Raw genomic sequence first — 21,402 nt, 5'->3', positions numbered from 1 at the left:
AGTGGGGCTGGTGGAGAACCTTAAATAGCCCAGTCTTCGAACGATGACCAACGCCTTGAGAGAGCAGTTTATCAAAATCGTCGGCTATTGCCATTGATACGGGGCCGCCACGCAGGTGTTACAATAGAAAACCACTGTGGTCTGCAGGTGTTGCGCTCTGACGAAGAGCAAACAACGCCGATTCAAATCAGTAAATAACGTAAATTTGGCTGATAAGTCGGGAGAGGATGAACTACAATGTTGCCGGCTATACCTAGTAAACAAAGCAGCAAAAGGGTGAATGTGTAAACAAGACGGAATATTGCCTCGAAAGGTTAATTAACATACAATTTAAAATTTGGTCACGCAATCAAATTTAAATAACCCGGCGATTCATTTCCTATCGATCGTGATTGAAGACTTCGTGTCATCGAAGGCTGCACATCTCTAACTATGGCCGTTCAAAACATAAAATGTAAACAAAAGTCATTAAAGCACAAACTGACCAAAATCAGATAATGGAAAGTAAGGAAGAAGATGTAGAGTGCCTTCTGCGTCAAAAGTATCTTGGTCTGGAAGCGGAGCTTCAGTCCAGTGGAGCTTGCATCATCAGAGGAGTTTTGAAGAGTGAGGTAAGTGGTCCGTATTTCAATTCTTCCCGCCAAACTAATGATAGTTTTATAATTAAGGATACCTGGCGTCGCCTTAAGCTCTATCTGCCCCACCACCCAGCTCTTCATGGCTTGCAACTCTACGTCCAGGAAAGCTTGGAGTTCAAGCTATACACATCGGCTAACCTAAAGTTACAGGATGACTGGCGGCTAGAGGATTTGCTGGACAATTTGCCAAAAGTTCTTCCTGCCAAAGAAGCCCCAGCACTGCCAAAGGAACTATGTGGGGAAGGGAATGTATACTCCGATATCCTGGCCTTGTACAAGTCCAACGAGTATAGCCTGCAAGTGAATGAGGCCTGTTCCATGATTCGTTTCAGCGAGTTCACCGACTTCGAGCAGCATTATCTGGAGCTGAAAATCCCGTCTCTTCACTTGCATGATCACAGTTTGCCAGATTGTGTGTTGCTGGGTGAAATGCTGACCAAGAGTGCTGGAAACCTAGAGGAGGTCCTAAACCTTTTCCGCAAGCTTCTGGAGGATCTGCGTCCCTTCTACGACAACTTCATGGACATCGACGAGCTTTGTCATGTGCTGCAACCATCGCCCATCAGCAGCAAACACAGGACGCGGCTGTTCCCACTCAGGGATCGCGTCTATTTGAAGCTGACCATCGCGGATCCCTTTGCCTGCATTGCGTCCATGTCGCTGAAGATCATTGGGCCCACGGAAGAGGTGGCCCGCCTGCGTCACGTGCTCAGCGATGGTCTGAGTAACTGGGACCCCGAAATGAACATTCACAAGAACCTACTGCGCATGTTCGACTTGTGCTACTTTCCCATGCCAGACTGGTCTGATGGCCCCAAGCTGAATGAAGAGGACAACGAGGAGCTGCGCTGTAACATTTGCTTTTCCTATCGCCTGGATGGGGGCGAGGTGCCCCTTGTCTCCTGTGACAATGCCAAATGTGTGCTCAAGTGCCATGCCGCCTGTTTGGAGCAGTGGTTTAAGACTCTGATGGATGGCAAGACCTTTCTGGAGGTCGCCTTCGGGCAGTGTCCCTTCTGCAAGGCGGTAATGTTGCCTATTACGTTTTCTATTGCAAGTGTAGAACTTCTTAATCTTTTTCAGAAGCTGTCCACCTCATTTGCTGCACTGTTAAATGATTGAAGTTGGCAACCACAAATATTAAACGCAATTATTTAAGAGTAACTTATTACAGAGAAGTTTTAGTTTCAAAGAATCTTAAATATCAATTAGGTTAAATTTACTCAACTAAAGAACATATATGCATACATATGTAGATCAATCTTTCGGTTTACATCCACGCCATCAAACGCCGTGGGTTTTTGCTAAATGGAGTTGTGAAACGAATTAAACAGGTCCCAACCGATGGACCGCATCATTCCCCTGACGACGATAGCAGCAGAGTTGACATCTGAGCAATCGCTTCACAACGCGCCAGCCTCATTCCATCTCATTGGAGATTAGCCGCAGCATGTTGCGCACCACATAGGTGCTTCCATTGAAGGGCGTGTTCTCGCTGGCCTTTCCAATACGCACGCTGGAGCCGGCCAAGCCGAAGAACACCCTGGGTGTTAGGTTGGGCTGCACGGCCTTGAACTCCCAACCGACGTGCTGGGCACAGAACTTGCACAGAATGATGTGCCACTGGTAGCCGGGAAACCAGCTAAACTTCGTGGACGGCTCGCCGCTGTAGCCGATGGCATGGGACATTACCCGGTACACAGTGTTTGTCTCGTGGATGTAGCCATCTGTAAAATATTTACTGTTTCAGTCAATTCATTGCCTTATAAGCCACATTGGCCTTCCCAATAAACTTACCTGGATTGCAGTACTGGGTCTGCACACCGTGTTTGGACATGGCAAAGAGATCTGCGCAGTGGGCCAAGCTGCTATTGCAATATCGGCAGAAGAACAGCGACTCGTCTTTGAACGTGCTTTTGATCAATTGGAGGCGAGTGTTAACCGAGTCGGTGAGGAAGGTAAGACGCATCATCTTCTCGGTCAGGTGAAGGTTACGCACCAACCAGAAGGACAACTGAATGGGGCATTTTGGCATTGTGTCTATCTTTTGGGACTCTAGCCTCTGGCGTGCGCGCTCCACAATTGAAGCGAACGAATACTCTTGGCAGGCATCAGATGGCCAGGTGGTAGTGCTTAGCTGGAACCTGCGATACTTGTCGCGCATCGAGGGGATATCCCGAAATCTGGCCATCGAGCCCATCTCAACAGATTGGAGGGGTTCCGGCAGGAAGTACTCGGGCAATATTTTGACTTTGCTGAAGCATTTGCTGGTTGGATTGCGAGCAATGTACTGCGGTGATCTGAAATGATTTGGGATTATACATGCCCAATTGAAAGTGATCCGAAGTGCCAACACTTACCCTTGTATATCTTCGCAGTTGATGACAATGCGCTGCAGTGCTCGTGATTTGTAGAACACCAACCCTCGGCCGCTTTCGCCCCTTTCGTAGATCTGGCACGTGACTCCATACAACTTGAGTGGGTTGTCCTCCGGCGGCTGCATCAGCGGAAAGCCCACGCCGAAGATCAGGCCGTCCAGACCGGGCATATCCTCGTCAAACATTCGTCCGTCGATCATGAAGGGAAGCACCTCGCCGGGGAAAAGGATGTGCTGGTGCAGGAAGATGAGCATGTGATGGACGCTGCCCACCTCCAAGTAGTCCACTCCGGGCACGCGACTCAAATGGTTGCCAAAGTATGAATGTTCCGCTGGCAGATTGGTGTCAAAGCCAATATCGATTGGCGGTCGGGGCGGCTGCTGTGGTGGTGGATCATCGGGCTGCTCGGCATTGGCAGCCTCCTGGCTCGTTTCCTCGCTTGTGCGACTGCGTCGTCGCTCCTGGCTGAAGACCATGCTACGCACTCGCTGTAGGAAGTTGTCCCGATTGAGCAAAGCAGCGATGCCGCCATCTCTGTTGCGGGCCTGCGAGACCATCATGTCTACGGCAGAGCGCAGTCGGTTCTGGGGAATCATCCAGCGGGGCAGACGCTCTAGATCGGAGTCATCTAAAATGGAGATGCGGCTTAAGTGGGAATCTGCAGCACAGCGGTAGTAAGCCAACTAACCCTCACTTCCTGGAGTCTCCAACGACATGTCACTGCTGTCCTCGCTGGGCGTGTCGTCCTGCACAACGTCGTCTACCATGGCCTCCGGTGCATTCCCTCCGTCACCATCGATGGCCAGTGGATCTTGGAACGCCTCTTCTGCCGGCGGTGACTGCTCGTCTTGCGTTGCATTGTTCCAAGCCTGCTCCATTGCGTCCACCTGTCGATCTTGGGGCCCCTGTGCCTGTGGCTGCACCTCCAATTGCACATCTTCATCCCGTCCTTGCACGGAATTGATTTCTGCGCAGTTTCAATAAGTGAACATGTTATTGGGAACACTTGGTGAGTGCCATGATGGTGCCACACCCACCTGAGGTCTCCTCGTCGTCCATTTGAGCCGTACGGAGTGTGTGGTTGCTTTGATTCGCAGGTGAATTATATATTTATTTATTTATTTTTTATTTTGACAAAGGAAAATAAGAGATGGGTGTGTTTCGATAGTCAGCGATTGGATAATTCGACGACCAGTGTTGACAGTGGAGAAAATTCAAAAATGCTCGGTGGTAGGGCGCAAAATTATATTTTCAATATATGCCGTGCTGTATAAGTAACTAGTTGAATTTGAATTCATATTTCTGAATTAGTAATTTAAAATTTCAAAACCCATGAAATTTCAATAAAACTGTACATGAATGCTTGACAGCCTACACTCGTGTTCAGCTATTAAGTTAAATAGTAATCATATCCCCATTTTCTTGGTCTTCGCTCACGTATGCAAATTAATATAATCAGACAGTTATTTTCAAGTCATCGATAAATATAGCTGAGCTTCGATCTTTGAGCACCACTAGCAAGAGCGGATGTAATCGGAAGCTGGAAAGAGCGGATCTGAATAGTCGGGAGCCGATCTTCGTTGCGCTTGGAAGTTCGCGGATGTAAAAAGTGAAACCGAAAAAATTCGCGCTGCGTTATCTTCCAAAAGCCTTCGGCGTCGTCGATTTTGCATACCTATCTCATACCAGTTAATCAAAACAGAGCGAGAGAGAGCGAACAACCGAACAATGATCAATTCCCGATATTTGCTGATTGCCGTGCTCATTGCGCTTATTGGGAAAGTGGCACGCGCCCAAATCGCCTTCGTTGAGGATCAAGACATTGATAAGAAGAAGGCCAACCTTGCGGTAAGTTGCAGCCAGAAACAATTCAAGTTGTGATAAGAAATACCAAAGTGGAAGGGAAAACACAGCCGGAACTGGATGATCAAAACTGCTTTCAAGCTTCATATTTGTTTTTATCTTAATTTCAAAACATATATACTCGTACTATTATTTAAATTTCATGAAAGTGCACGCAAACATGCCATTATCGTTCAAGGTTTACTTTAATTTACATTTTGGGCTTTACAAAACCACATTTAGTACTGAGAAATAGGTTTTGCAATTTTAAAAAGTACAAATTGATCAGGTTAAATTCACAACTAAGCATCTAAAGTGAGTTACAAAGTATAGGGACTGTTTCAGTAGTGTATGGAAGACGCTTTGGCCATAATCAATCAGATCCCTGCCTCACACCTCTCCGCATTCTCCTCTTCCCCAGGGTCGCAAGCCACTGTATTCTCCAGCCCGATGCCCCAAGTACCAGCTTCTCTATCCGGGGGACCAGCAGAAGCAGAACGACTGGGTCTGCGACTGCGCGCCAGGTGAGCGGCCATAATGGAGCTACCATGACGATGACATAATAATCTGGGTACGGGTACTTCCCCTTCGACAGCCACACTCTATTACCCAGAGACCGATGCCTGCTATCCGGCCTACCGGCAGGGACCATGTGAGCCGGGCCAGATCCTGGTGCTCTACAAGGAGCGGATCATCCCGGAGTGCGTGCGTAATCCGTGTAGCAGGGACGGACACTTTATGATACGCGACACCTGCTATGAGTTCGGCAACACCAAGAAGGAGCAGAATCCGTGTCCCAACCAGGAGGCCACCTTTGTGCTTGGCGTGAATCCCAGCAACTTGATGGTGGACTGTGTGAAGCTGTCCGTTCAACTGCAGACGCGTATCTCGGACACGGAGGAGGCTCCGCCCGAATACTACGTCGATGTGGCCGAGAAGTGCGCCCGCGGCAGTCGCTTGTTGGCTCAGGGAAAGTGTCCTTGATGGATTCTAACATGACGTTACAAATTAAGTGCTTAAATGTGTTGTGTTCTGTTTGGTGCTGTAAATCCCAGTGGAGAATAACGAATATGTTTAATTTTTATAACAGAGACAATATAATTATATTCCTTTAAATACCAGTTTTCACAATGAAGGCAAACCCTTATTTTCTCTGCAGAAACAAAATTCTATTATGTACAACTAGGAACTGGCTTTCCTGCGCCTCTTGGCGGAAGTGCTGGCGGGTTCAGGGCTTTCTTCTTCGAGCATTTCATCTGCTTCGGCATCATCCTCTTCTGGCAACGTGACGCCATCCTCTAGGTTTGGTTCATCATTGGCAGTCTCCAGCTTGAGCAGCGCATTTTCCAGCGAGGCGAGGAAAGAGCTTTCGCCGTACTCCGGCCACTGACGAAACTGACTAAATAGCGTCAGCATTTGACTGGGCAGGAGATCTCCAAACTGGGTGTAAATGTTGATGCCGGGATAGTAGTTTCTGGTGCTCATTGTGGTACTCTGACACGAGTACTGTGGTAGTTTCTTGGGCAATTCATCAGAATAGATGGGCTTCACTGACTCGGAGTACTGCGGATTGATGATTAGCCGAGGTCCACAGCCGGGAACCCATTTCCTGCAGAAATAATGTAATGAATTAAAAGCCCTGAAGGATTGCTTGCGTTACTTACTCTAAATTGGGTATTATTCTGTTTCGTCGGCTCACATAGTTTTGCTTGATGAAGAACCAGAGAGCGGGTAGATCCTGAGACTGGCATAGCTCATGGAGATTGCGCCGCGGAGTGAATTTCACCAAGTATAAGTACTCCGGATTGATGGACTGCACCTTGCCCAACTTGCTGCTCTTGGTGGGGCTATAGACCGTCTGCTGTGGCAGAAAATGCTCGCGCGGCACCTTGGCTATGAACTCGTGCTCAAACAGAATCTGGAACAGTACGCTGGTCGATCGGTAAATGAGGTAGCCAATTTCGTTGTTGCAGGTGAGGTGCTAAGCGAGACAAATGTGTGATATAAGCGATATTTTGGAGCCGAGTAGGCTTATTTACTATGTATATAGGTGGCGGCATGGCGAGGATCATTTCACAGCGTCCGAGATTGAACAGGCTGGTCTGAAAAATGAGGGAGTTGATCAAGTGTTTGAAGAATGGATACGAGCCCACGGCTCCGAAGACCAGCATGTTGATATCTATAAGAAACCATTAAGTTAGAGGAAAAATTAAACAGCCAATATGAGTTTACCATCAGTAAAGGCTTTCTGGGGCACATCACTCAGGAGATCCGCCACCCTGGAGCCACCGTCCATTTTGTCCATGTACACCAGCTTCCACAGGTTCACAAAGTCTCCTTGCCGCACCTTCACACGTTCCGGATAGAGCGCGTGTAGCTCCTGGATTTTGGGCATAAAATGATCCATGCTCTCGAGCAGGATTATGCGTCGGAACTGGGATTCCCTGTCCAACAGATGCCGGGTAAAGTAGCCAGCACCCGAATTGAGTTCCATCACCGTATCGCAGCCGGAGCTCTGGAAATGGGGCTCCAGATACTGGCTAATCCTTGCGGCAGCCTCCGCATTTGCAATGTACATGTGAGTGGGAGCCTTCTGCTTTCGGTTGAGCAGTTTCTCGGGAAACTCGCCGCTGTAGCGTGCCACCAGCTGCTTCCTGGCCTTGGTGCTGTAGCTGGACCGGGCCAGGGACCAACTGCATCGCAGGGGCAGCATTTCGTAAGATTTTTAACAAATCGAAACTGAAGTCAACTTTTCGTTTGTTTACAAGCAACAGCTGTGTATTGTTAACAACACTAACCGGTAACAGGCCAATCAGCTGTTGCACAACCCAATAAGCTATCGATAACATCGCGAGCAGCTGATTCGAAAACAAATAACAGCTGGCCATGCTTTTATAATTTTTTGGTTTTTCTCGATTGCACGTGAATTTCTAGCAACATAAATAAAACTTAACTTGGTTTTGGCATGGGTCAGGTGGTTTCCATGATTGCCCGCAGGGCCAATCGCTTCAATGTCGAGAATCGCGCCCATCGCGTCCTGGAGCGCGAGAAGCCGACACCGGCACCCAAATTTGACTCGAATTTGAGGGACATGGAACGCACCCTGGAATGTAGGTTAAACTAAACATCCTTCGCAAGTCATGCTTGATTTTCCCCATTGCAGTGGATCCCAAGTTCGTGGACAAGCTCAATACGAAGGACTCCAGCTTGGACGGGCGATTGAAAGACGTTTATGTAACCTCGCAGGATCGATTTGTGGGTTAATACTTAGGCAGGCAGTTTCGATCAATACTTATTTGGGATCTGCATATATGTTCCCCAGATCAAGCGAGTGCAGGAGCGCCAGGCAGCTGAGGCGGCAGCGGACAAAGTGGAACAGCGACGTCTGCCCCTGGAACGCAAAACGCCGGATGATTTCGAGTACGGATATCAGGAGCCGAATCGCATCAGCCCCGGTCATTGCACACTGCGCCAGGCGCTTAAGTTCATCAATGACCACCAGTTGGATCCGGAATCCTTCCCAGCCAAGAAGATAGCCCATGAATACAAGCTCAAGGAGCCTCTAGTCGGTAAGACAAACAAAAACTATGCTCACAGAATATCCCAGACTAACTTTATCTCTATTAGAAAACATACTGCACTACTTCAAAACCTTTAATATGTACATACCCGACCAGAAGTACAAGGACACGATGCTAACTCAAGCCACGCAGCCCCTTCTGCGGGTTAAATCGAGCTCGGAGGGTAATCCGTAAATAAATCACTCTTGTTGTTTATTTTAAACCTACGCTTTATTGTACAAAACGGTGATCAAACAATGGCATTGGGCGGACAGTAGTATATGTTCAGTGACTTGTCCTCGGATGCAGAGGCCACCTTGTCGTTTCCAGGGCTATATCGCACGCCCCACACCTGATCTGTGTGCTCGGCGAATGTGTGCAGGCACTTGCGCTCCGAGGTATCCCATATTTTCACGCTGTTATCACTGGATGAGCTGGCAAAGTGCTTGCCGTCCTCGGAGAAGGACACGCACAGCACCCACGAGGCGTGCCCGGAAAGGGTGCCCACAACGTCCGAGTGCGTGCTGAAAGAAATAGATTGTAATGTCCATAAGTTTCTTAGATGTAAACCACTTACACATCATAGAGCTTCATGTGGCCATCATCCGAGGCAGTGAGCAGCATCTGGGAGTTTGGCGAAAAGCACAGACTGCGCACTGGCATCGCGTGTCCTTCCAATGTTTGCACCACCTTGCCCGCGGCCACATCGAAAATGGTGATGATGCCATCGATGGCTCCACTGGCAATGTACTTGCCATCAGGACTCTAAAATAATATTGCTATAGGTCTCGGCAGATGGGTTATTTAGTAGATAAGCCTTACGTAGGCAATGCTAAGCGTGTATTTGCCGTTTTGGGCATCCAATGTCTGCTCTGCCTTTCCGGTTTCCACACTGTACATGGAGATTTTGCCATCATTCAGTCCGGATATCACGTATTTGTTGCAGGGGGAAAATTTCACCGTCCAGAGATCAACGGGCCCAAAGGTCAGCAGATGTTTCTTGTCGCCCGATCGGGCATCCCATAAACACATCGTGGAATCCAGAGAGCTGCTGGCAATGGCTAAAAGAAAGGTGGCAATATCAATGGTGGTCCATTTCTCTATCACCTTAGCGCAGAATCTTTCATCTTACTCTGTCCATCGGAACTGACGGCCACAGAAACGACTCCCAGGGCATGACCCTTCAGTTTGTGGCGCAACTTTAGCGTGTTGTCCTCCTGCAAGTCCCACACTTTTACCAAGTCGTCCAGGCCGCCGGTGACTATGAAATCCTTCGGACGCGCCTCCTTCTTGTCGAAATCAAAGGGATTCTCCTCTTCTGGCTCCGTGCCCGCGTCATCCGGATCTGGGGCGGCAGTGTCGCGTCCCCAGGTGCACGCCCACAGCGGACTATCGTGAGCAGTTTCCTCTTTATGAAGCAGTGAAAACTGGGTGCAAAAATTGAATTGTTAAAAGGTCACAATTCGCTAGATTTCTACTTACCATTTTTAAATGCCGGAAAAGTGTTTATTTTTTGCGAACGAGCAATCAGAAAGTGAGCGCTTATCGATAACAACGGTTGACGATAGAATTATTAGTGTTGGAAAGAGCTCACAGTGGGCATTAACTGAATGTTGAATACGTAAATAAATTAAATATTAAATATATTAAAAATACAACATATTTAAATACTTTAAATAATTAATCAAATGTGCATAGGTTATTATACGTATTTAGGTTTTAAGCCGTATTTTTCAATTTTATATTATGTTTAAAGTATGTTATTTAATGTTTTGGTATATTTTCCCATATGGCACACGGCATAAACGCACTTTCCCCGCCACGGTCATACCAACGGTATGCAGTTGCACTCGCAGGGCGGTCACACTGTTTAAGCCCGTCGAGAACCGAGGAACGAACGTCGCGTTTTAAAAAACAAATCCCCAAACGACTCGGACGCGAGATCCAAGCGACTGGCGAGGAAAAAGTGTAAGTGACGGGTGCAATTAGGTGGCCCACGGTGCAGCCATGACCGGATCCATCAGTGCGGTTATATAATGCGGATATAGCTCTTGGCCCCCACCGATACGATATCAAAAACAAAGGAACGAAACGGACCAACGCGTGTGTTCTGCTTTTCAGTTTTCGGTTCTCTCTTTTTTTTCGCCGTCGTCGCCGCCGTGTATCGAATATGTATGATTTTCCTCTATGGATCCGCGTGTCTGGAATATATTAATAAACATCCACAGTGAAGCCTCGTTCGTGTGCGGTTGCGTGTGTGTGCGTGGGGGCGGGTGTGCGTGAGCGTGTGTGCGTGAGTGTGTGTGGTTGTGCAGCAGCATATTATTTATCTCACCTATCATATCTTTCGTCAAAATCGAAAAGATTCGAATGATTCATTCCTATGGCAGCAGGACTCTCCAATTTGTGCACTAAACCGAAATGAAAGGCATATATTTCTGCTGCACTTTCCATGTGTTTTCGTGGTGTGTTTGTTTTATTGATTCCCACTTTCCCGTTCCCCGTTTTCCGCCCAATTTCCACTTCTTCCCCTCCTTGCAACATCCATATTCGCGCCTGCCCCCCACAACTTCGTTTCCGATTTGGTGTAAACAATAACGGCAACCGGTTTTCGCGTGCAACTTTATCTTTATCTCCCTAATATCGCCATTCCTCTTATTCTTCTTCTCTTCCTCTGCTCATTTTTGTTTCGATTATAATCGCAATTTGCCGTTTTCAAAATGATATATGCAAACCCCTTCGAATAAATCAAACAGTTCCAGCTGAATCTGTAAATTATCAAGGTAAGTCGCCAGTCGGGTATCAATAATGCTATATTATAAAATGAAGTGGAAGATTTGCATGTTTATGTAATCTTATTTGTAGTCTATGTTAATTTGATCACACATGTTAGGATCCATTTTTCTTATGAGGTTTATTTATCCGGTGAAGAATGGCTAGTCTTCTTTACTTGAAATTTGGTTATTATTTTATTTTGACAATACTTTAGACAAACAATGTCTTCTATGGCAAATGATCTTATAGAAAGGCGTACAATCTCCAAAACTTTTAAACTCTTAAAATTTGTAGAACCCAGAACATCAAACTATGAACTTTGGATAGACAATCTAAGAATGTACGATTTAAAAGATTCAAATTGTCTTAGTGAAAGGTTGTTTTGTTGTAGGATCTCCTAAGCAACATATGTATGTATGTCAACTAAAGATGCGAAAAGTTAAATGTTTTTAAAACCCATTGCTCTGCTCCATTTCCATTCGTAATTCCGAAGCAAGCCCATCACGGTTGCTCTTAGCCTTCGCACTAATGTGGCTGGAGGATAAGAATAAATGTTTGCCCTTAAGAGGTGCTCAGGCGCCCAAACAAAGCAAAAAAAAAAAAGAATTGAAAAACTAGACCATAAACATAAATGCATTTCACAGCTGCCATTAGTGCACAACGTTTTACAATCGGCGAGAAAAACCAGCGCAAAAACCGAGTACGACAAAATGGAAATCCAGGGCAGGCGCAAAAAGAAAATGAAACAGTGGCAAACTGCGGAAAAAGCCAAAGCCCAGGCGCAATGCACTCGGAAAATGGATGGAAAACCAACAAAGTTATTAGTTGAGGTGGGAATAACGCGGTCCCAAGATCGCGGGGAAATGCGAAGTCAAGTGTGGAAAAGCGCTCGCTGGGAAAAGCGTGACATAGTCAAAAGCAATGGGCGAAATTGGAGCAATTTCAGTCTGTCTGATGTGACATCATTGTAAGGGGCGTGACAGGGGGCGTGGCAGCACCCCACAATGACAAGTGCTGTAGTTTCCCAAAAACGAAAGAAAGTCAAACAAGAAAGCTGGGAACATTAATGTCAAGCCAGCGAAAAGATTTGATGCATTAGCCTTGACATTATTTCAAAGAAATTCGACGAATGACATGGAGTATTTCATACAAATTGAGAATCTATTGATTGTTTTGGGCTTAGATATATAGTAATTAGTACTTGGAACTAGTATAGATGACACTATGTGAGGGATTTCTGAAGATTACATAAGAATGGAATGATATGTAGTACAATCTCTGGTTCCAAGATGCTCCAAACTTAAAAGAATTTGTACTGGTTGCAAACTCCTTAAAAGTGAATAGAACTTTATGGAAATTGCCAAGAGAGTCGCAATCACGAACATCCTCTGATAAGAATGCCGCTGGAATAATCGCCATTCGTTGAACCCGGTCACAAGAGTATATATGTAGGAGCATTGACTCTTAAGATCGCGTTCTGCTGTCGGGGCAATTTTCTTTACACCAATCAAGGCAGCCCAGAAAATGTGATGGCGTCAAGTCATGACATTGCACTGGCAAAATGCACAAGAACAATGGGAAAGCACTCATTTATTGGATTCCAGTCCAGTAGAAGAGCAGCCCAAATTTTTGCTTGACTGCATAAATATTTCTGGCCCGATCGCATGGCCAAAAGTGTATTTAAATCCAAAGATAAGATAATAGGTGGAGCATTGCTATTTATAATAATCAACGCTGCGTTCTTTTATCACTTTCGAAGGCTGGAATTTTATTTTAAGCCTCAGAGCCTCGAGAAAAAAACACCTAATTTGGGCTCTAATTGGGGCCTCGTTTTTTTGTTCATTTTTTTGTTTTTGTTTTTTGAGGGGCACGTGCAAAGTGTGACATTTGCTATGAGTGTGTGCTTTGTGTGAAATATTTTCATTAGACATTTCGCTTTGGGCCATATTTGTGGACTATGGTTCTCAAGAGGCGCTAATGGCTTTTAGTCTGTTGGTAATAGCAATGGTCATTAGCAGGTGTTGGTTTGAGTGTAAATGTAACTGGTTTTCCCCCTCTTACTGCCGATGGATCAGGAAAATATAAATTATCTGTGTTGTCTGGTAATTTCAGTGAAACATATTTAAATATCCTGCAATTAGCCCATCTGTCAGGAAAACGCGAACACCTTAAAGTAAGGAATAGTTACAACTAGAAAGTATGGATCACTTTCACATGTTTTAACTACTGTCACTCCTGCAAAACACTCCCATTGTTGTGGCCCCTTTAACCCTTGACCTTTGTCAGTGGAATGCCATAAAGTGCACTCTTTATGACCGCAATGTGTTGGCAACTGCAAGTGGAAGGCAGGGTCTTCGGTTCCTCATTTGAGAAGCACTTGAAAAGCCATTAAACATTACTCCTCGTGAAAACGAAACCCGAGTAGAATCCCTCTATCTGCCTTTCTCCCCCATTAACCCATAAATGGGAAATTGATATCGTTCAATGTTCTGCGTTGTGACACTGATAAAATATCAGCCGAATTAGATAAAATTGCGCCCAAGGACAAGTATCTTCTCTTCTATCTCTTACTTCTATTTGGAGTCGTTTTATTCAAGTTGAACAGCGCGCGTAAAAATGTTTTTCTTTTGTAGTTTTTCATCGCCAATACGATTTCTTTTTCGTTTTTGGCATTCGCCATTTGGGCTTTTAGTTGGCCTTTCACATGATAGGCTTTTGTGCGCTATTAATCGCATTTTTATCGCCACTTTAATAACATATGCCATTCGGTTGGGAAAAATGGGTTTAGGTGGGGAGTTTTGGGGCGTCAATTAGCTGTCGTCTGGGCCGGGCACTTTCACAATTTATCAAAAATACATCATCAAAGTGTCCACTGTTCGTATTCAATTTCATGTGTTTTGTTGTCTGAGCTTTTCTTTCTGTCTCTGTCGTTTTTCTTATTTCAATTTAGAGGTGGTGGTAGGAGTTTCATTATTAATTAAAAACCTGACAGACATCGCCGTCATCACCATGATGACCATGACCCAAGTGGGTGAGCTCCTTTGTTGTGTTGGCTGTTGCTTGTTATTTTCGCTTTGTTATATGTGCATTTTCACATTGCAAAAGTTCGCTGATCCGGTGAATAAGATTCTACTCTTGTCTGTAATTCAGTTGAGACAACTAAGCACATACAACATGCTACTTTTGTTACGCCCGCCTTTGTGCCGGTGTTTGGATGTTTTTAATTTGAGCCTCGATTTTCCAGTTTTCCAGTTTTTCAGCCAGTGAGGCATTAACTTTGCTCATTTAGCCACTCGGTTTATTCACTCAGCCACTCACCCGTTCGCTTAGCTTCAGTCATCTATCCATCTATCGCTTAATCAGCCCTTCTGCCTTCTAGACCAAGTTTAGTTTAGGAGCCGGTTTGCGAGCTCTTAATATGATTAAGTTTTACGCTTCGACAGCTTCTGGCACGGCTCACCTAGCTTCTCTATATATTTTCATATACGTTCATATATACTGCTATTCCTTGGGGTTTGTACCTGGTAGCAGCTATATTTGTTTACAGAACTGCACTACATTCACTTGAACTAGAAGTTTTCAATTTCCAAAGAAGCTTACCTAGGAATGGGGCAGGCATTGGGGATTATCCCGAAGCAATATAACTCCGTGGGGGTGTTTAATGTCCACGGATTCTTCGAATTTCGTGTCCTAATTCAATAATGTCTTTAGTACTTAATAGCAAATGGAAAACACATACATGTCTTCTAAGTAATCCATATACATTGTGGTATAAAGGTGGACTTTATGTAATTTTCAATACGTAAAAAGGGGTATTTTCTACTGTTGTGTTTCTGCTTTTGTTGGGAAAACTGCAACTGGCTTATTGACTAAACACTTTTCGCGATTTATTGATTTGAATCTCCATGCAAACACCCCATTGCAATGGTTTGCCGATTCTCAATTGAAATCATCCAAACAAATTGCATTTGCATGCTCAAAGCGAAGGCCAATTAATGGCAGTGAACAATACAATTTACAATTTTCAATGCAAATTCAAAGTGCTGACAGGCGACAATGTTTGATTGGAATCGAGGGTCGTGGAAACATAAACAGATATTTCTAAATGGAGCTCATGTCAATGGCACTCTCAGAATTTCGACAGTCGCCGGATGTGCCACCGTCTAAAATAAAAGCACCAATGTTCTGGGAAACTCTCGTTGTTTACAGATCAATTTGGGTATATTTATCGCTGCACTTTTTAAGTAATATATACATAGGTGGTAGAGAACCACATGAGTCAGTTTCCTTAATTACTTAGAAGAGTCAGGCATCGAAAGATGACGTACTTTGGCCGTGACAGAAATCACAAATCAGAAGATACTAATATACTTTTGCACTTAAAGAAAAGCTGCTTTAAATTTAATTTAAGTGCTCCTAGGTGCTTTGTAAGAACATAACTAATATCAATTGATAATGCTTTTCTTATTACACTCCTTACAATTAGTTTTTAAGCCAATTGCTAGCTATTGAATTTAATCAATACTTGTTCTGTTTTTCTTTTCAGTGAACTAAACAAATCATTATATATACTTCGCCTTCCCAACACAAATGTTTTCTGCCGGCAAAATTGCTTGTTAAGGTGAGTTGTTCAAAATGTATAATTATTTATTAAATTCATATGCGTATTAGTGTAGATTGGCATATGTCAGTGACTAAGAAAGCCACAATGAATGGCTGATAATTGCTGTTGGACAGGAGAGGACTGCCTTTTTCCACATAACCATGGCAGGCGATTTATTTGGAAGAGATTAGATAAGCGGTTTTATAGTTTTTTCTGCTAACTATCCAGCTGCTGGTACATATTAAAATTGTATACAAGAAATCCTTCAAATCATGCAGAATGTAAACTTAAATTGCCGCCGAAGATTTCCGTTTCCGCTGGCCAATATTATTCATTGATCAATTCAATTATCGCCCAAAAGTTTTCCACGTCACTGGCACCTGCATTCTTCAAGTTGTGTCCACCTGCACTGGCCTATCAATTTTGGCCAGCCAGCTCGACTGCCTCATAACTGTGCTTCATGCATTTTTAATTGGCGAACGCTGCTCGCCTTCTTCTTCTATTGGCCAATGGCCAACTTAAAAGGGCAAAGTTTATTGGGACAATAATAAAATCGAACTGGGAGAATCGGCAATCTGCAAACGGCAATCGGCGAGAAGCGAGATTTGAGATTCGAGAAATCGAAACCCGGCAAGAACTATTTTTAATTACCCCACAGCATGGGGCTTTGACAGTTTCAGTTTCATTTTCAATTTCTAGCTGCAATTTTTCAATTTATTCTTGAATTGATTGGGGCACCACCCACATCACACCCACTTTTCACGGCCCATGGGAATCGCGTTGGTTTTGGGGGGGGTGGAAGAAAGAATTCCTAACAAGAAATGAAAATCTAAACATCTCGAACAGTTGCGATAAACACGAGCCGAAAAATAATGAAGGAGGAAAACTTTCATCGGTGGAAAATTTGTGTAAAATATATTCTGGCCACAGCCTCTGCCCCTTTCTTCTTCTGCTTCTTTTTCATTTTCTATTTAATTTTTTATTTTTTGCGGCGGCTGCTAATTTTAGCGTGAAGAAAGCTGATTGCATGGGGCATTTGTATTTCGGCTCTTCAATTGCCATTTCATTTATATTTTTAATTACGCAGAGCGATCTAGAGAGATCTCTCTTTCCACAGCGCCGCTTTTGTGGCTCTTTTATGTGCAATTAATTTAACAATTTGTCATATAAAAAGAAACAACGACTATTTTCATCGGTTTTCATACATTATTTTGTAGTTAAATTTGTATTTTAGTTGCTGCCGCTGTTTTTGCTGCCGGGGATTGTAATTAGCTGTTTGTGGTGGGTTTATTGAACTGTGTGCCCAACTCTCCGACTACGAAGGAAACACACAGACTACACACATTGGACATGTTTATGCGTTTTAGAGCTATTTACGGCCCCAAAAAATATTGATGTTTCCATAGACATGCCCCGTAGTTCATTGCCTTGTGGTGGAAATTCTATGCTTCAGGTAGCCGCTCTATAATAATATGTGTTTTTTAGGCTGGAGGCGAACTGGTTTGCTGATCTAATAACTCCCACAAGCCGGTGATTACTTGGTTTAATGTTTGGTGGCCGAAGCAATTTAAAATCAATTTCTGATTGCAAATTGTTATGGAGCAGTCATATAGTTGGATTATGAAAACATATCAAATTCATTCATAAATCATAGGCAAATTTCGAACATCACTTTAATTTCTTTGTTGTGTTCCGTTTCCTTTTGAAAACCGCAGCAATTAAAATTTCTAAACGTTGTAAAACAAACAAATCTATTATCACCTGCTGAAAAAATCAACAAGGCGATCGCTCGATTCGGCGGTTCAACGAATACCATTTCCTTATCTACAACATGTGTAGTTTAATTTAATGATCGGCGCCTAGTACACCCATACCGCGCTCGTGCTCGTGTTCGTATAGGGGTTCCGCAGCCTTATAAGGTGTGCCATCCGAACCCGAACCCACTCTCATTAGACGCTTATTGTAATGCAATCGCATGGGGCTGATAACGATTTGCGATTGGAAATCGACCTGCGAAAGGTGTCGATACGATAAGCACGTTCGCATTTGGAGCGTCCAAACCTTGACCAACTAAATTGGGGCTAATGAATCAGCTGATTGATCACGAAGCGAACGATTGAACCCTCCGATCCATATACGGCAATGGAGTTTTCGGTTTCGAAAGGTAGTTTCTTTTGCCGCTGCGCCGCTTTTCCCAATCGGCAAAACGCAAATCCAATTATCAATCGGATCAATTGGAAAGTCGGTGGAAGTTGGGGCAAGTCGAGGCAACCGCACTCCAATAAACGGGGCGTGGCAATGCAATTAAGGATGGCAGAAGGGCGGATCGATTTGGGTTCCGTTAAGGAGAGCAAACCCCGCAGTCGAATGCACCGAGCGAAAATCGTGTACTTTGTATAGGTTCTCTGGTTTGGTTGCCCCAGAGAGCTGTTCTTATAGCTAGCACTTCACAGCACATCTTTGGATGCTCCACTGCCTCTCGTTGTTGGGCCTAGGAAACAAGTTTATCCCTCCCTCTCTCTCTGCGGGTGTCTACCCGTCTCTTTCGGCGTTTCTGGTTGCGCATGAATCACTTTCTGTTTTGGTGCGACTCTGCTTTGCGCAGTGCTTTGTCTTTTCGAAAGGTAACTAAACTATGTACACACAGTGCGGTACAGTTAAAGGGCATTGGGGATTCGGGGAGCGGGGGATCCGGGGATTCCAGGGGGCGGGGATCGGGGATCGGAGAAATTGAGTTTATGACGTTTGCACTTAACCCCCAGTGGAAAACATGGCACAGTTATCATTCGTTGGCTTTCAGCCCAGCAGCGGAAGTTTGTCGGTCGAGCGTGAATCGATTCACGCAGCTCGCCCGGCACTCGTCACTAATTCATTCACTCATTCATTCATTGGGTCGGCAGTCCGTCAGTCAGTCAGCCAGTCAGTCAGTCATTTAGTCAGTTAATGGAATTCGGTGTTTCTGTATTGTAACTTTTCGAATTTATTTACTGCTTGATTGCATTGCCAGCGGATATTGGCAATGCAGCTGGGAGAATCGAAAAGGCCCACCCTGAAACCACAAAATCCCCCAGTGAATTTGCAGGCCTTTCTAGTCCTTGATTCAATTTCCCATATTCCCACATGGTTTTGTCAATTTTAACTACAATGCATATATGCATTAGAGGAATTCAAATTGATTCCACAACTTAGATTGTATAATTTTAACTCGAATAGCTTTTTTCCATATAGAAAGAAACTTTAGTGCGATGTATTGTATCTTAAACAAGATAAAATATTTTGAATTAGACTGAAACCGAAACACCTCAAAAACTATTACCTAAAGTTATCTAAAAATCATTTGCCCCATATTTACTTTAATTTACTTTACTTTTTAATGGCTTTGGCAAAAGTGTTTTCATAAAATTCAGTAATTAAAAGCGAAAGAGAACTGAAAATGTGGAGCCGTCACTGGTTCACGGTCAACTCGTGCGCCTAATGACAGCCAACGATTTCAGGCGCATAATTATGCCAGCAAAGGCTGAAAAAAAAAACACCAGTAACCACTGCAAACAATTGTTTCATTTACATTGTGCACAGTCATGGAATCTGGTCAATGAATCGCACCGAAATGCTCCTTATGGCAAAAACTATACGAGTATAAAAAACTGAACTGAAATTACCCAGAGCACGCCAACACACACACTCCACGAAAACCAAGAAGTCTGCACACGCGATGGCAAATCTCGTATGGAATATACTATGGATAAATGCCACGCCCACGCCCGAACAAGGCTTATAATGACCACATTTATTGACCACAAAGTAGCGCCAAGACAGACGCACAAATACGGCCAAAACCAGCGCAATTCATGTGGGCAGGTGTCGTGTCTTTGTTCGCTTCGCGCAGTGTGTCTGAAAGCGTGGGTGGCTGGTGAGCGCCAAAAGTAACCATTATTAACAGTTATTTAAAAACAACTCAAGTGGCCAAGGTAAATAAAGAGCAAAGAGATCTGGCTAAGCCGAAGCACGTGCTGCCGCAAAGTGGGCCAAAAAACATGGAAGACATTAAAGGCTAAAAAAAGTAATCAGCAAATACATTTAGGTATTTGATGTTATTACATATGAAGAAATTTAGTCTGCAGTCGAAATAAACATATAACAAAAGTCTGAAATAATTTTAAAGTTCGTGGTACCACTGTCAACTTTTCCTGCAACAACTCTGTGTGAGCTACGCCACTTCTGCCTAACCTTCCCCGCCAGCTTGCAACATTGTACAACGCGTCGTATGAGTAATGCGAGGCATTTAGAAAGCGAAACTTCGCCACTACAAAGAGCAGCATTCCTGAGCAGATTGCAAATGCTAAGTGAGAGCCGCAGCATCTAACAAGATTCTTTACGCATACACGTACCAGAAAAGCGAAAGAGACGGGTAGTAATGCTAGAAAGAGTCGAGGCTATTTATCGATTTCGGTTTCATGCTAAACTTGTTGCTCTCAGCGTTAGCAAATCAATTACGCAACATTGCTCTCAAGCGATTAAATATATTTAAATGCAAACATTTCATGGCAGTCAATTTGATAAGTGGAAAAACGCTCATCAATCCGTCAGTCTGCCGCTCCATCAAGCTGTCAAGACACAGAACTTTCCTCAATATTTCATCTAGCTGAAAGTTCACTGACTTTGGCTGTTCGGCGAACACAAAAAAAGAATTTCTGACCCAAAAAAAAGAAACTCGGAAAATGTGCGTTGATGCGCAGTGGATGTGGCGCGGACTGTCAACGGAATACATATATCTACTATATAGTATAATAACAATAACCACGCGAAACATAATGGCACACAAAAAAATAAATGTGTTCGTTGTCATATAGTTTTGAACCAGCTTTTTATCACTTTCAAAGTAAATTTAACAACATAGAGCCCCTAAAATCTTTTTAGGTTTAACATACATTATGATTTGATATTGAGCTGTTTGTTTTTCCCCGTGTAGTGATTGCCGTAATGATGATGCGGATTATGAGGCTGCTGATTAGATGGGCAGTCCCGCCGAATGAAATGAAACTTTATCGGATTAAATTTATGACAATTTTATGGACAGTGGTCGAGTGGCTGGGCACTATGCTGTGGGTTGAATCAGTTACAGTGGGGCAATCAAAATTCCTTTCGGAACGCATGCCTACTGCCGATCGTTTGGGCAACTTCCTTGAAGTTTATGGCGTGTTGCATGCCTCAAACTTCCCGAGGCATAAACACACACAATGTGTGTGTGTGCGTGTGTGGAGCCACTGGGGGAATTGTGTGTACTACTCAATGTGTGCCCCACATTATGTGTGGCTCGGCCAGATCTCTGCCAGACCTCGCTGCGTTTTTCATTTCTCCTCTAGAGCTGCTTGACAGTCCATCCGACTGACTGACTGGCTGGCTGGCTGAACGCCTGTCGTGTGCTCACTCAATTAGCGCTCAGAGGACCGAAACTGCAACAGAAACTGACTGAAAAGTATAGCAAATGCAGCTACGATTGCAGCGGCCCGAGGATTGTGCAAATATTTGCGCGTTAAAACAAACTGCAAATGAAATTGTCTAACAACAGGCCTCGAATAAGTATGCTCGAAACGCTCAACATTTGC

The 21,402-nt window shown here is 44.3% G+C and overlaps 7 protein-coding genes across 8 annotated transcripts in view; 4 read left to right on the top strand and 3 right to left on the bottom strand.

Moving 5' to 3' along the window:
- Positions 1–17: 17 nt before the first annotated feature.
- LOC122619072 lies at positions 18–1,814 on the top strand. 2 transcript variants are annotated; one of them, XM_043795777.1, is made up of 3 exons: positions 18–611; positions 669–1,664; positions 1,725–1,766. In XM_043795777.1, exons 1-3 carry the CDS (start codon positions 498–500, stop codon positions 1,758–1,760), a joined length of 1,146 nt encoding a protein of 381 aa, XP_043651712.1. In that variant the 5' UTR covers positions 18–497; the 3' UTR covers positions 1,761–1,766. The 2 variants fall into 2 exon arrangements, with proteins under 2 accessions (XP_043651712.1, XP_043651711.1); XM_043795776.1 differs by having other exon boundaries at positions 67–611; positions 1,722–1,814.
- On the bottom strand, positions 1,792–4,214 carry LOC122619071 (protein cereblon). The gene is made up of 5 exons (XM_043795775.1): positions 4,054–4,214; positions 3,705–3,983; positions 2,999–3,644; positions 2,436–2,938; positions 1,792–2,365 (listed from the first exon to the last, which is right to left on the bottom strand). The coding sequence occupies exons 1-5, from the start codon at positions 4,073–4,075 to the stop codon at positions 2,058–2,060; spliced, it is 1,758 nt and encodes a 585-aa protein (XP_043651710.1). The 5' UTR covers positions 4,076–4,214; the 3' UTR covers positions 1,792–2,057.
- Positions 4,215–4,565: 351 nt separating this feature from the next.
- On the top strand, positions 4,566–5,979 carry LOC122620357. Its single transcript, XM_043797784.1, has 3 exons — positions 4,566–4,864; positions 5,280–5,382; positions 5,454–5,979. The coding sequence occupies exons 1-3, from the start codon at positions 4,745–4,747 to the stop codon at positions 5,840–5,842; spliced, it is 612 nt and encodes a 203-aa protein (XP_043653719.1). The 5' UTR covers positions 4,566–4,744; the 3' UTR covers positions 5,843–5,979.
- On the bottom strand, positions 5,932–7,637 carry LOC122620356 (dimethyladenosine transferase 2, mitochondrial). The gene is made up of 4 exons (XM_043797783.1): positions 7,091–7,637; positions 6,898–7,037; positions 6,523–6,839; positions 5,932–6,467 (listed from the first exon to the last, which is right to left on the bottom strand). Exons 1-4 carry the CDS (start codon positions 7,569–7,571, stop codon positions 6,041–6,043), a joined length of 1,365 nt encoding a protein of 454 aa, XP_043653718.1. The 5' UTR covers positions 7,572–7,637; the 3' UTR covers positions 5,932–6,040.
- An 87-nt stretch (positions 7,638–7,724) lies between these two features.
- Positions 7,725–8,645, top strand: LOC122620624 (protein NDUFAF4 homolog). Its single transcript, XM_043798184.1, has 4 exons — positions 7,725–7,968; positions 8,022–8,113; positions 8,181–8,427; positions 8,486–8,645. The coding sequence occupies exons 1-4, from the start codon at positions 7,824–7,826 to the stop codon at positions 8,611–8,613; spliced, it is 612 nt and encodes a 203-aa protein (XP_043654119.1). The 5' UTR covers positions 7,725–7,823; the 3' UTR covers positions 8,614–8,645.
- On the bottom strand, positions 8,631–10,026 carry LOC122620623 (WD repeat-containing protein 61). The gene is made up of 5 exons (XM_043798183.1): positions 9,901–10,026; positions 9,551–9,845; positions 9,241–9,479; positions 8,996–9,183; positions 8,631–8,942 (listed from the first exon to the last, which is right to left on the bottom strand). Exons 1-5 carry the CDS (start codon positions 9,901–9,903, stop codon positions 8,669–8,671), a joined length of 999 nt encoding a protein of 332 aa, XP_043654118.1. The 5' UTR covers positions 9,904–10,026; the 3' UTR covers positions 8,631–8,668.
- A 223-nt stretch (positions 10,027–10,249) lies between these two features.
- Positions 10,250–21,402, top strand: part of LOC122621022 (F-actin-monooxygenase Mical) — a 42,091-nt gene continuing 30,938 nt past the window's right edge. The window contains exons 1-3 of the transcript XR_006326180.1: positions 10,250–10,386; positions 11,175–11,201; positions 15,740–15,814. The gene's annotated coding sequence lies outside the window, so the exon portion shown is untranslated. The remainder of the gene's footprint in view (positions 10,387–11,174; positions 11,202–15,739; positions 15,815–21,402) is intronic.

Source organism: Drosophila teissieri, chromosome 3R (genome assembly GCF_016746235.2).
Source record: "Drosophila teissieri strain GT53w chromosome 3R, Prin_Dtei_1.1, whole genome shotgun sequence".
In the NCBI taxonomy this organism is placed as follows: domain Eukaryota; kingdom Metazoa; phylum Arthropoda; class Insecta; order Diptera; family Drosophilidae; genus Drosophila; species Drosophila teissieri.
The sequence above is the reverse complement of the archived record's forward strand: the minus strand, read 5'-3'. Positions and strand labels throughout refer to the sequence as shown.